The 11,668-nt window shown below is 49.4% G+C and overlaps 1 protein-coding gene across 2 annotated transcripts; it reads right to left on the reverse strand.

The window, feature by feature from the left end:
• Positions 1-1,233: 1,233 nt before the first annotated feature.
• Positions 1,234-10,771, reverse strand: ANXA4 (annexin A4). 2 transcript variants are annotated; one of them, XM_054289139.1, is made up of 13 exons: positions 10,734-10,771; positions 7,395-7,448; positions 6,379-6,454; positions 5,924-6,018; positions 5,573-5,686; positions 5,349-5,439; positions 4,605-4,684; positions 3,721-3,777; positions 3,227-3,320; positions 2,667-2,762; positions 2,186-2,244; positions 1,570-1,692; positions 1,234-1,319 (listed from the first exon to the last, which is right to left on the reverse strand). In XM_054289139.1, exons 2-13 carry the CDS (start codon positions 7,395-7,397, stop codon positions 1,260-1,262), a joined length of 948 nt encoding a protein of 315 aa, XP_054145114.1. In that variant the 5' UTR covers positions 7,398-7,448; positions 10,734-10,771; the 3' UTR covers positions 1,234-1,259. The 2 variants fall into 2 exon arrangements, with proteins under 2 accessions (XP_054145114.1, XP_054145113.1); XM_054289138.1 differs by lacking the exon at positions 10,734-10,771 and adding an exon at positions 9,857-9,893.
• Between the last annotated feature and the right edge of the window lie 897 nt (positions 10,772-11,668).

Below are 11,668 nucleotides of genomic sequence, written 5' to 3' on the forward strand. Positions count from 1 at the left end.
TCTATATCTATATCTATATCTATATCTAGCTTTATTCTTAAATTACTCCTAGCCAGCGTTTAGCAAAGTTCCCATAAGCTGCTTTAATAGAAGGCTTGGGAAACTTACTGAAACTTACAAAAAACTCACTGAAACTTATTGAAACTTACTGAAACTTACTGAAATTTACTGAAACTTACTAAAACATAAACAAACTTTGATGTAGTTCAATGAGCAAAGCCTGGGAAAGAAACCTATTGTTGAGGTTGGACATCTGGAGTGTAGAATGCATGAATGAAAGGACAATTTCCAGAAACCAGAAGATAAAGAAGAGACAAAGATTGAGTTTATGTGTTGTATAGTCCTTACAGGAGGAGGAAAATGATACAAAGACTAAAAGAATGTGGATGAATTAGCATAAAAAGCAGTGCTGCAGCCACTCCCCATCCAGGATCTCGGGACAAAACGAGTTCTTGCCGTGTCCCCCCGCCAGAACACACCATTGCAATGGGAAATACAGAAACAAATTCTTTATTCGTTTTCCAACGCTCTGAAACCCATCCTGACCCAAGGCACTGGAACCCACCCCAGGCAGCACCTCTGCAGTATAATTATTTATACTCCCACGATCCAGCAGACAGACCAAAAACCACAGGGCTGCTCTAACCAGGGCAGAACAAGGTTTTCCTCATGTCACCAGTGACAATTCCCCACTTACAGGCAACATATACACACAGCACAGCCAGGCTGTTAGTGCTCCACACTAACAGAGGCAGGTTAACGTGTAAACGCGTTTGTATTTCAGATATTTGGTTTCTTTGTGTTTTAATTCTACTGAACAACTGGAGCAGACCCATGTTCTGCGGTCTCCATTGAGGTTGGCTTTTCCCTGTGCAGCCTCTCACTCTCAGGTTTGCTTTAGTTGATTGATGCATTTTGCTGGTGAGCAGAACAGCAGAGGGGCAGCTGCTCAGGACACAGCTTTTATACCTTTGGTTACAGCATTCTGTGTAAGCTGGGCTTCACCAGCCCAGTTAGTAGGCAAATGGGCGTTCCAAGCATAAAAGTGTATCAAAAGGGTCAGCCAGAATGGCCACTACCTAACCAGAACATGAACTAACCTAAGTCAATGATCAGAGTAATTAATAAGGCATTTGGGAGGAAAAAAAAAAAAAGAAAGAAAGAAATCTTTATCATGATTGAGCTTGAATGTTTCTTCCAACCTAAACCATTCTATGATCAGCCGCTTGCCATGACCCAGCAGGCTCCCCAGGCCTCCTTTAGTCCTCCCCACCACACAGCCTGAGCAGAACCTTCCTGTAGTCCCCTGAGCAGTCTCCCTAGAGAGAGCAGGAAAAAGGAACACCGTTAGTTTTGCAGCTCCGTGGAAAGCAGGATTCCCTTCAGCATCAATGGCTTATTGCAGTGTTTGTATCCTCTTTGGCAATAACCAAGAACATTCAGGAGGGTTTTCAGCAGATAAATGTAAAGTCTCCTCAATTCCACCCCCTCTAAAATACCCAGATGCTGTTTTGAGGCTCTCCTTGTGCTGCTCAGCAAACCCAGGTGTGTGCAAGGCTCCGAGCTCACCTTGATGAAGGAGTGGAGTGATTTTCCATACATGGCCAGGAACTCCCTCCTGATGTAGAGCATGTCTATCTCAGCACGGGACACCATCACCCGGATCAGCGTGCTGTCATCAGTGCCCAGGCCCTGCGGGGACACAGCAGCAGCTGGGGACACGCAGGGACACACAGGGACAGGCCCTGAGCCTTGGCCCTCCCTGCCATCCACTCCTGGCATTAATGCAGGCACCCACTACCAGCTCTGAGCTTCCTGAGGGAAAAGAGCTCCACTAAAAACCTCTGAGCCTCCTGAAGGAAATAACTCCACAGAAAACCTCTGAGCATCCTGAAGGAAAAGAGCTCCACAAAAAACCTCTGAGAATCCTGAAGAAAAGAGCTCCACAAAAAACCTCTGAGAATCCTGAAGAAAAGAGCTCCACAAAAAACCTCTGAGAATCCTGAAGAAAAGAGCTCCACAAAAAACCTCTGAGCATCCTGAAGGAAAAGAACTCCACAGAAAACCTCTGATTTGTTCATTTTTTCCCTCCAATTAACACAGTTTCTTTTTCTCTAATTGCTATTGGCTTAAGCATGGAGAGGCGGGGGGGGGGGGGGGGGGGGAAACAGCAAAATCTCTTTACCTTCATGGATTTGTACAATCTTTCAGCAAAATAAGCAGGTTTGTTCCTCATGCACTTTACTGTAAGGGAGACAAGAACAAGATAATTAAAACCAAAAAACACTGAAGGATAAATTCTTCCCTTCCAGCACTTTCTCAGTGCCGACATTTATTCTGTGAAAGTGCAACTCAACGAGCACAGTGCAGACATCCAGAGTCAGTGACCTGCTGTCAATTGATGTCTCCATGCCCAGTGCACAGCAATAAAATATTTTCAAGGCTTCAAGGCTTCCACACAGCAAATGCCACCTGCCAAAGCATCCCTTGGCAGAGAAATATAAAGCACAGAGCCTTCTAAACCTTTGCATCTGCAAAGATTAAAACACTGTGCCTTGTAAAACAGTGAGAAAGAATGTGCCTCCTGAAGCTGTGCAAACAGCCAGGGCAAGTGTCTTTAATTATTTAATTAGTTTGTAGACAAAGATTAGAAGCAGGGAACTCACCCACAGCTAACAAAGCATCCTCGAGGTCTCCTGACATCTCGGATTTAATGCTGTCTGTGATGTCCTTATTAGCAATCCCTCTGTACACATCAAAAACTGGAGGAAGAGTTGGATAACAGAGCCAAGTGAGCTGCTGCAGTGTGTGCCCCCCGAGGATCACTTTGCAAGATCAAGCTCCTCACAGCCTGTACAAACACTGCACCATTACCACGACACTGTACGCTAAATCAGGGCTGCCCCCCAGAAACAATTCATTTTAATTATCAGCTCTCTTGCTAATTAGCCAGCCACCGCTGCAAGGATTTTCCAGAACTGCTTTTTAATGCAGACATTTTCCATGTTTAGCTCTGTCCCGTGGGAGTCACACTTCATTATCTCCAATTCACAGGCTGGAGGAAGTTGGATGGGTGTTTTACTGAACCCCCATTTTGAATCCACTGGCCCTGAGAATATCTGTTGTCTCAGGAATGGACCACAACCAGTTAATGAAGAAGCTGGATCCTCCTATAAAATACTGTCCTCAAAGCAGGGAAAAGCCCAGGACACCAGAGAGGCCCTACCTCTGAGCAGGTGGCACCTGTTCCTTGTGCAGAGGATGGACAAGAACTGCACCTCATCTGTTCCCCATTTCTTCTCCCCAGCTGCATACAGCGCCTGCAAGGCATGAACAAAGTGGGGATAACTGAGAACACCAGGGGTGTGTAATGAGATTTTTGCTTCACAGAACCATTTGGGCTGGAAAAGCCCTCTGAGGTCACTGAGTTCCCCACCAACTCATGTCCCCAAGTGCCACATTCACGTGGCTGTTGCGTCCCCTCAGGGATGGGGACACCACCCCTGCCCTGGACAGCCGGTGCCAGAGCTGGACAACTCCTATGGGGGAAAAATATTTCCTAATTCCCAATCAAGCCTTCACCTGGGGCACTGCTGGCCAGCACAGCTCCAGGTTTACTCATCGGCCTTGAGAAAAAGAGGTCTGTAAACAGCAGGGACTCACCACACATCACACACACAAACCCAGACAGTTCTTGCCAGGAAGCAAATTGCTGCACACCTGAGCATCTTGTTGAGCAAGGGCCTCATCCACGAATGTTCCCTCATCTCTGTTGCCCTGCAGTAATACAAGGATGAAAAACTCATTTCAACAGAACAGCTAATGGAAGTCAGCCCTGCAAATTCTCCATTCAAAACCAGTTATTGGAGATGTATAATGGGATTCTTAACATTGAGTAATGGGTTACAAATACAGCAAAACATGATTCAGATGTGATTGTTCTTTCTTTTGAAACAGCCATCCACTTTATTAAAAAGAGCATAGGGCATTAAGGTGTTGCAGAATGAGGCTTTTGTCAGGGATGAGCTATTTGTCAGTGAGGAGAGACTCGGACACTCAATATGAGTGATAAGCAAGTTCTGTTTATTGAAGAGAGCATCAGACACTTATACAGCAAGTAATAAACTTATGAATATTCTGTAAACTGAGCGATCTATTGGTTAAACTATACTATCAACTCTTCTTCATTCTTTTAAGCTTACATTCTTTATTTCGCACGTCTCTCTGTCTACTTGTTATCATACTCAACTAAACTCAAAGACACACTATCTTACAAGTGCAAAAACTCAAACTAACTATATTCAATACTTTCTCAGCTCCTAACCAACTAACAAGTGAATGTCTACGTGATCTCTGTCATGCAGCCATTTCTCCACACTAAGGCATGGCAGAGCGAGGCTGCTCTCCCTGCAGAAGCTGGCAAGGTGACATGCAAGGGAAGTGAAACAGCAGCCAGCCTGAAGCACCTCTGTGGGAAATGGATTTATAGGAAATTCTCAAAGCCTGACAGCAGGCTCACAAATTGTGCAAACTTTGATATAAGAAGCGAGTGAGGGATGCCCAGCAGATGTTCACCCAGATGTTGTTGCCCTGCCTGGACTCACCGTGGCGAGGGATACGAGCACCCTGCGGAATAGGGACGAGGTGTCAGAGACAATGTCGTCCTCCAGGGTGGATCCGTACTCTGCAGAGCACACACACAGGGCACAGCTGTGACTGACAGCCCACAGAATACACAGAATGCAGAATTTGCTGCCTGGGAAGGGACCCAAAGCATCACCAGGTCCAGCTCCTGGGCCTGCATAGAACCTTCCACCATGCGCCCAAGAACATTGTCCAAACACTCCCTGAGCTCCATCAGGATTGCTGCTGTGACCACTGTTCCAGGGAGCCCATTCCAGCGCCCAGCCACCCTCTGGGTGAAGAACCTTTCTCTAATATCCTAACTGTCCTAACCTTTTCTAATATCCTAAACCGTCCCAGGATTTGAATTGCCTCAGCAGTGCAGCACTGGGAGGCGGGCAGGCATGTCCTGCTGGCCACACAGTGACTAGGACAAGCCAGGATGCCCTTGCCCTTCCTGGCTTTCATCACAGCAATCCAGCCATCACATGGAGTGGTGCAGGGCAAAATTCACAAGCACAGCCAGGATAAAATTGGTAAAAGATCCACCGTGCATAGACCTCCATCTGACAGACATAACCACCCCACCCCATTACACCAACTCAATTTCTGGGTGCAATTGTAGTCCCTGGTGCTGACAGACCCTTCTCCTGCCTCTCCACACGCCCCTGCACACACAGAGGTGGCTTTGGAGCCAGTGAGGAATTGCAGAGCGGGCTACGTACGGAGTTTGTAGTTCTCATTGATGCGCTGGATCTCGGCGTTGGTGCGAGACGCCAGGATTTCAATCAGGCAGCCTTCATCTGTCCCTGCTCCCTAGGGAATCACAGAGACAACACTGTGACAGCCAGGACTCTTGTTTAATAAGAAATTAATAATTCATATACAATTATGGCATTGCATACAGAATCAACCATAAGTCATGCAACACAAAAAGGGATTTCCAAACCTTTAGAGCCCTCCTCAGTTCATGCACGTCATACATGGCGGTAGGAGTCATCAAACCAATGATCACCCTTTCAAAATTCCCACTCAGCTCAGACTTCAAGTCATCAATCAAATCCTAGAAATCAGAAAGAGAAGAAAGGAGAAAAAGACGCGGCCTTTGAGACGAGGAAGAACTCGTTCAATACTTTCTTTGGGGTGAACAGTTACTCTGAAGTGAACAAGAACAAGGAAAGCTTGTGCTCAGTGCCAATCATACTTTTGTGGAGACTTCACATTTCACCCAGGTGGTACAACCCAAAAAGTCCCCATCTCCCAACGAGAGGCACAGCAGTGATCTCTGAAGAGCACCCACCCTGCCAATGGTGCTTTTATAGGTGATCAGAACTTGCTGGCGCTGGGAAACGTTCAGCTTGGTCAAGGTCTCAATGATGGCATCTTCATCCGTGCCTGGAAGGAACCACAGCAAACCAGTCAGGCCGCTTGCAGCAGGACCAGAGGCCTGTGTGTGCCACTGGGTGTGCCAATGGGCACACAACCTCACACACATCCTTGCACAACCTGGGTCTGATGTGTGCACCAGTGCCTCAGCCCAGCAGCCACACCACAGACACAGAAAACAAAACCTTGACTAAAGATGTGTTATGGCCAAGGTTTGGGTTTCCAGTGGGGTTCAAGCTGCCCAATTCCCTCACAAGGCAGTGAGGTGATGCAAATGGCTGAACTTCCCCTCCAAAAAACCACCAGTAAAAACCTTCCCAACCAGCAGAGCTAAAAAAGAAGGTTTAACAGTGGAGGGAGACAACTTACCAAGCCCCTTCATGGCCTTCCTTAGTGCCTGTGCTTCTTGCTCAGCACTGAAAGCTGAGATACCCTTGACTGTTGCCTAAAGCCAAAGGAGAGGAGTTATGAAAAGTGGTCACAAGGGGAGACATTCACAGAGTAGAGCTGAATTAAAAAAAAAAAAAGACAATTCAAGAGATGCGAACATCTCTTTCAGAAAGTGACAGCAAGTAAAGTCTGCCTTCCAAACGTGAGTGATTTTATACCAGGTTCCGTCCATTTCAAAAATGAAATGGTTTGTTCCAGAAGGATTCCCAGGCACATAAGAAATAAGCTACAGGGACACAACTGAAAGGAGAAAATATCTTAATGTGGCTGCCCATGCTGTATCTGTTTTCCAGCTAAATAAGGGCACACTGCAGACATCTCTGTTCAGTCCAGCTTCTTCCCAGCAGTTTTCCATGTAAATCACAGAAGAAGCTGTTCCCAGCAAAGCCCCATTCCTGACCTCTCTAAGAGCAGTCAAGGGCCATCATTCTGTTAAATAACACAGCAGGAAGTGCAGTGTTTCACCCCAAATGGCGCTTCACAAACAGGTTTATCCTGCCCATGGTCTAGTGCAATTTCTGGGGAAATACGCTTTTCTTGCTAAGCTCTTTGTGTTCCCAAGAAAATCATCAGTGGTAAAAGCATCACTCAACATTCAATGGGCAGAAAAGTGTTTCCCTGTCCCTGGAAGTATTCCAGGTCTGTCTGGATGGGGCTTGGCCTAGGAACTTTATCTGGAGAAATTAATGTTCTTTGAATTATTTGAATATCTGATCTGGTTTTCCATTAACTCCCCAAAGGCAAAAAGCCTGTGTGTGTGTGGGCCATTCTCCTCTGCAATGAGGAAGCAGAAAGAAGTGATAAATTCACCCCCATGAAGGGACAGACAGTGACAGGTTCTTCCTGCTGTGTCCTTATCTGAGCTCCACTCCCCACCTTTATCAGGCCAGGGCAAAGGCTTGGCACAGCCTGGCACAGCAAACACTCTCACTCACCATCCTGCCCAGATCTGCTCAATCTGTTATTGTCTGTGTCCAGCGCACTGACAGCTGCAATAATAAAACACAGGGAGTGTTAGTTTTCTAGCAAATCATTAATAGAATACACCTTCCCTCGAAGGTTAATGGGGCTGGTTAAATAACCATCAAATTTTTGAGGAATAAAGCAGGATTGAGCAGCACAAGGGCAGCTCCCCTGAGTGTCCAGCCCTGCTTTGTGCTGGGCAAAGGCTGTAGTTTTAACTGACAAAACCCTCCAAAAACCCCAAAGCTTCCTGGCCATCTGCCCAGGGTTACTAGTTCACAATTTCGTTGGCAGACAGAGAGCCTTTGCATGAACACACCCAAATTTCCCTGAGTCCCTGATCCCCTGACAGGGTGCCACGTACCAGGACAAGGTTCACTTCCCCACAGTTCATGCCCCAGGTTCACTTCCCCACAAGCCAAGTTCATCCCAGCATCCCAGCAGAGGGGCTAGGAAAGGCAGACTCAAAGAGATACCCACACAGAGCAATTATTAGTGCTGAGTTTGCCTCCTTTCATCTGATCATAAATCCCAGTCATCACGGTGCGACCTAGGCCTCAGAAAAGTCATCTTTGCTCTTCTCTAATCTTTCTACAGAAGTAAAAAGCCAATTTGCCAGATAGGCTCCAAATTTCACTGCTGTTTTTGTGACGGAGCTGGCCTGCACACAGAAGCAGGAATATCAGACAGGCTGGTTGAGCAAGTCAATCAGAGGGCAAAATAAAGGTCAGTGGGAAGGGAAAGGGAAGCAGGGAAATTCTGAGCTGGCAGAAGGAAACCAAACCATGAGGAGAGGCTGCATGCACTGCACTCGGGGAGAATCCCCTCCCAACACCCATTAACAGCAGAAACACCACACTGAATATTGACTGCAGGACTGATTTCTTCATCCTGGGAATTGAAAGAGCAGGCACTGGGAAGGCAGCAGTGCACAGCACTGCTCAATCTGAGAGTGCTGGTTTGCTCCTGGTGCATTTCTGTGTGAGATGAGCACTGAGGTTACAGGTGGGAGAGCCCAGCCAGGCTGTAACCCCTCATGCAGGGGCTTTAGATGAATGAAACTCCCCTAAGCCACCCTTTGGCAAGCAGAGAGAGGGGGAATTGCTCAGCAGATTTGCCGGTGCTCAGCAGCTTAACACAATTCCTGGTGTGCAGCTCAGTCGGGGAAAAGCAGCTCCAGGACAGGAACAATATTCACTCTGTGCTTTGGAGAATTAAACTGCGCATGCAAGAGTGAGCCAGCCTGTGCTATGGCCCTGATGTTATTCGCTTCATCCCAGAATAAAGGCCTGGCAGAGAACAAGCTCCAAACACTGTGCCCAGGTGACAGAGTGCGAGTGTAGGAGGCATCCCTCGCATCACTCGATTTGTTTTTTTCCATGGATGATCTTTCCCTGGCAGGCTTTATCAGCTAAACAGCCAGTTTTAAGTCCGTATCAAACATCCTCTAAAAGCTGAATAAACCTGATTTATCAGGAAAGTGCTGACACTATTACATGTGCTGGCCAGTTCAAGTTTAGGCTTGCACACAGTCAGGTTTTCCTGGCTATGTTTGGAGCACACACAGAGGAACCACCAGGGAAAGTTCCAACAGTTTAAGAGGATATAAACACAGGGCTTTTCCCTTCCCAGTTTGAGGTGTAGGACTGTCAGCGTTTCCAGTCCTTCACCTCGGCTCTGCATGGGAACCCACCGCTTTGCGACCCTTTTCCTTGCCAGGCAAACCCCGGACCTGTCAGACGGGTTCCTGTATTGGGTGCACGTTTACCCGAGCACAACCCACACCCAGGGCCGGGTCAGCGTTTCCAGAGCTCGGTCCTTGCCTGCTGTTCGGTGTGCGGGACGGGCGCGGGCTGCGTGCCGGGACTGTGTGCGGGACGAGCCCGGCTGCGCTCCCCGCTGTGCCCAGGCTGTGCCCGGGCTGGGCTGGGCTCGCCGCAGGCTCTGACCCCAGGAAGGGATCTGCCCCGAGCCCCGAGACAGCTGAGGCATCCCAGAGCCTCCCACACAGTGACCTTTATCTGGCCACGGCCCTCAGGAGGAATCAAACAGGATTCTTACAGCTTTGTGGGCCCCATTCAGCCTGTGCGCGCACCCCTGCCATGCCCTGGCACCAAACAGGAACCAAACCCGCACTCGCTGTGCCCGGGCAAGGTCAGCCCTTCCTCCATGCCGAACTGTCCCCTGTCCTTGCTCAGCCCGGGCAGGGCTGCCCTGGCACCGCTGGCACCGCCCTGCCCGGTGCGATGCCGTCAGTGCCCGCTGCGAAGGGGCATTGGCACCTTCCTCCATCCCAAACTGTCCCCTGTCCTTGCTCAGCCCGGGCAGGGCTGCCCTGGCACCTCTGGCATCGCAGCACCCCCAGTGCCCGCCGCGAAGGGGCATTGGCACCTTCCCGGGCACCGCCGTGCCAAGGGGGACGCCTGGCACTCACCTGCTGTCCCTGCGGCTCCCTGGCACAGACGGGCAGAGCTCCGGTGGCTGCCCCGGGTGGCGAAGTCCCCGCCCTGGCGACACGCGGCGGTGACGTGAGGGAGCTCCAGCCCTGCCCTGCCCATCCCTGAGCGCTGGGCTGGGATCCAGGGCAGGGAGAAGCTCCCGGGGAGCCTCAATCACATAACACATTCGGGATGTAAACCCCCAAACTGCACTTTTGGGGTTACAAGGAGGGAGCTCCAGCCCTGCCCTGCCCATCCCTGAGCGCTGGGCTGGGATCCAGGGCAGGGAGAAGCTCCCGGGGAGCCTCAATCACATAACACATTCGGGATGTAAACCCCCAAACTGCACTTTGGGGGTTACACGGAGGGAGCTCCAGCCCTGCCCTGCCCATCCCTGAGCGCTGGGCTGGGATCCAGGGCAGGGAGAAGCTCCCGGGAAGCCTCACTCGCACTGCACGTTTGGGATTAACCCCAAACTGCCCATCCCTTAGCAGTTCATTGTGATCCAGGGCAGGGAGAAGCTCTCGGGAAGCCTCACTCGCACTGCTCGTTTGGGATGTAAACCCCAAACTGCTCTTTTGCAGTTTGCTCTTTTTTCAGCATGGGGCACACGGGCAGCAAAACCCTCGAGCAAGAAGCCCTGTTCCTCCCCCGGCGCTGTTTGTGGGGATTCCTGATCTGTATCGTGCCTCCTGTGCTCCCACAGCACCACTCTGGCTCTTCAGCATCCTCACCCCTTGCCTAGGAACTCTGCACTGCAAACGGCCACGATTTCAGTTAGGATGGTTCTTTGCATAACGATTGCTCATTTTGCCCCACGAATGGCAGTGCCCTCAAGCCAAAACCCCGCAGGCAAAGGGACTTCAGTTTTACGTTCCAGGGTCAGCCATGGACAGCATCACAGGGCTGACACGGGGAAATCAGCCTTGCAGTAAAGATTCCTTGTTTTCAAGTGTTTATCCTCAGCACCTTTGGTCTCCTCTGATGCCCAACGTGCTGTTATTATCATGGGTTTTTTCCAGCTCACAGGACAGCTCTGTCTCATCCCTGTGCCTCTCTGCTCATGCTCCTCTGCTGGAAGGAACCTAAATTTAGCAGCCTGGATGTGGGCAGGCTGTGCCTCAGTGAGCATGTCTGTGTGGGTTATTTATTGCAGCTCCTGCTCCCAAAACAGCTCCACGGAGCCCAGCACCTCCTGCTGATGCGAGGGGATGGACCAGGGGAACAGAAAAATGAGGTCCAAGCCTCAAGCCCTCTCCTTTTGCACTGCAGAGCCTCTTTCCTTGCAGAACCTGGCGCCTGACCAGGATCCAGCGTGGACCAGCGCACATAAACTGTTGCTAAGGAGAAACTTTTCTCTTTCCTACATCTGTGAAAGTTTCCATTCTCAGCCCTTTCTCTCACGTCAGCAGTCCCTGCTTTGGGCCCGTTTTAATCCCCCAGCAGAATTGCTGTGTTTCTCCATCTTGCATTGCCAGGGATTTTTTTTTAGCCTGGGTATTTTCATCCTTCTGTTTGCTTCCCAGTCTCTTCAGCCCCGAGGACTGGGAGGCTCTGTCACTGCAATCAACTGGTACATGCAATAGTAATTATTCAATACCACGAGTTATTAATTTTCTTTACAAATTAGCTAAATATTGCAGCAATCCTCCCATTCATTCTTTTCACAGTTTAACCTTTTCTTTCCCCCTGGCAGAGGCACCAAGTAGGAGGAACAGTTGAAGGTACAAAGTGTTTGTGTGGACGTTTTTGGCCACCTGGAGTTAGTCATGTAAGCGAATTCCATTCAGCAGCCAGATCCTGACACA

The sequence above is a fragment of the Melozone crissalis genome, unplaced genomic scaffold (assembly GCF_028551555.1).
Source record: "Melozone crissalis strain CALT ecotype California unplaced genomic scaffold, PUWL_Pcris_2 ptg000064l_1, whole genome shotgun sequence".
Classification (NCBI taxonomy): domain Eukaryota; kingdom Metazoa; phylum Chordata; class Aves; order Passeriformes; family Passerellidae; genus Melozone; species Melozone crissalis.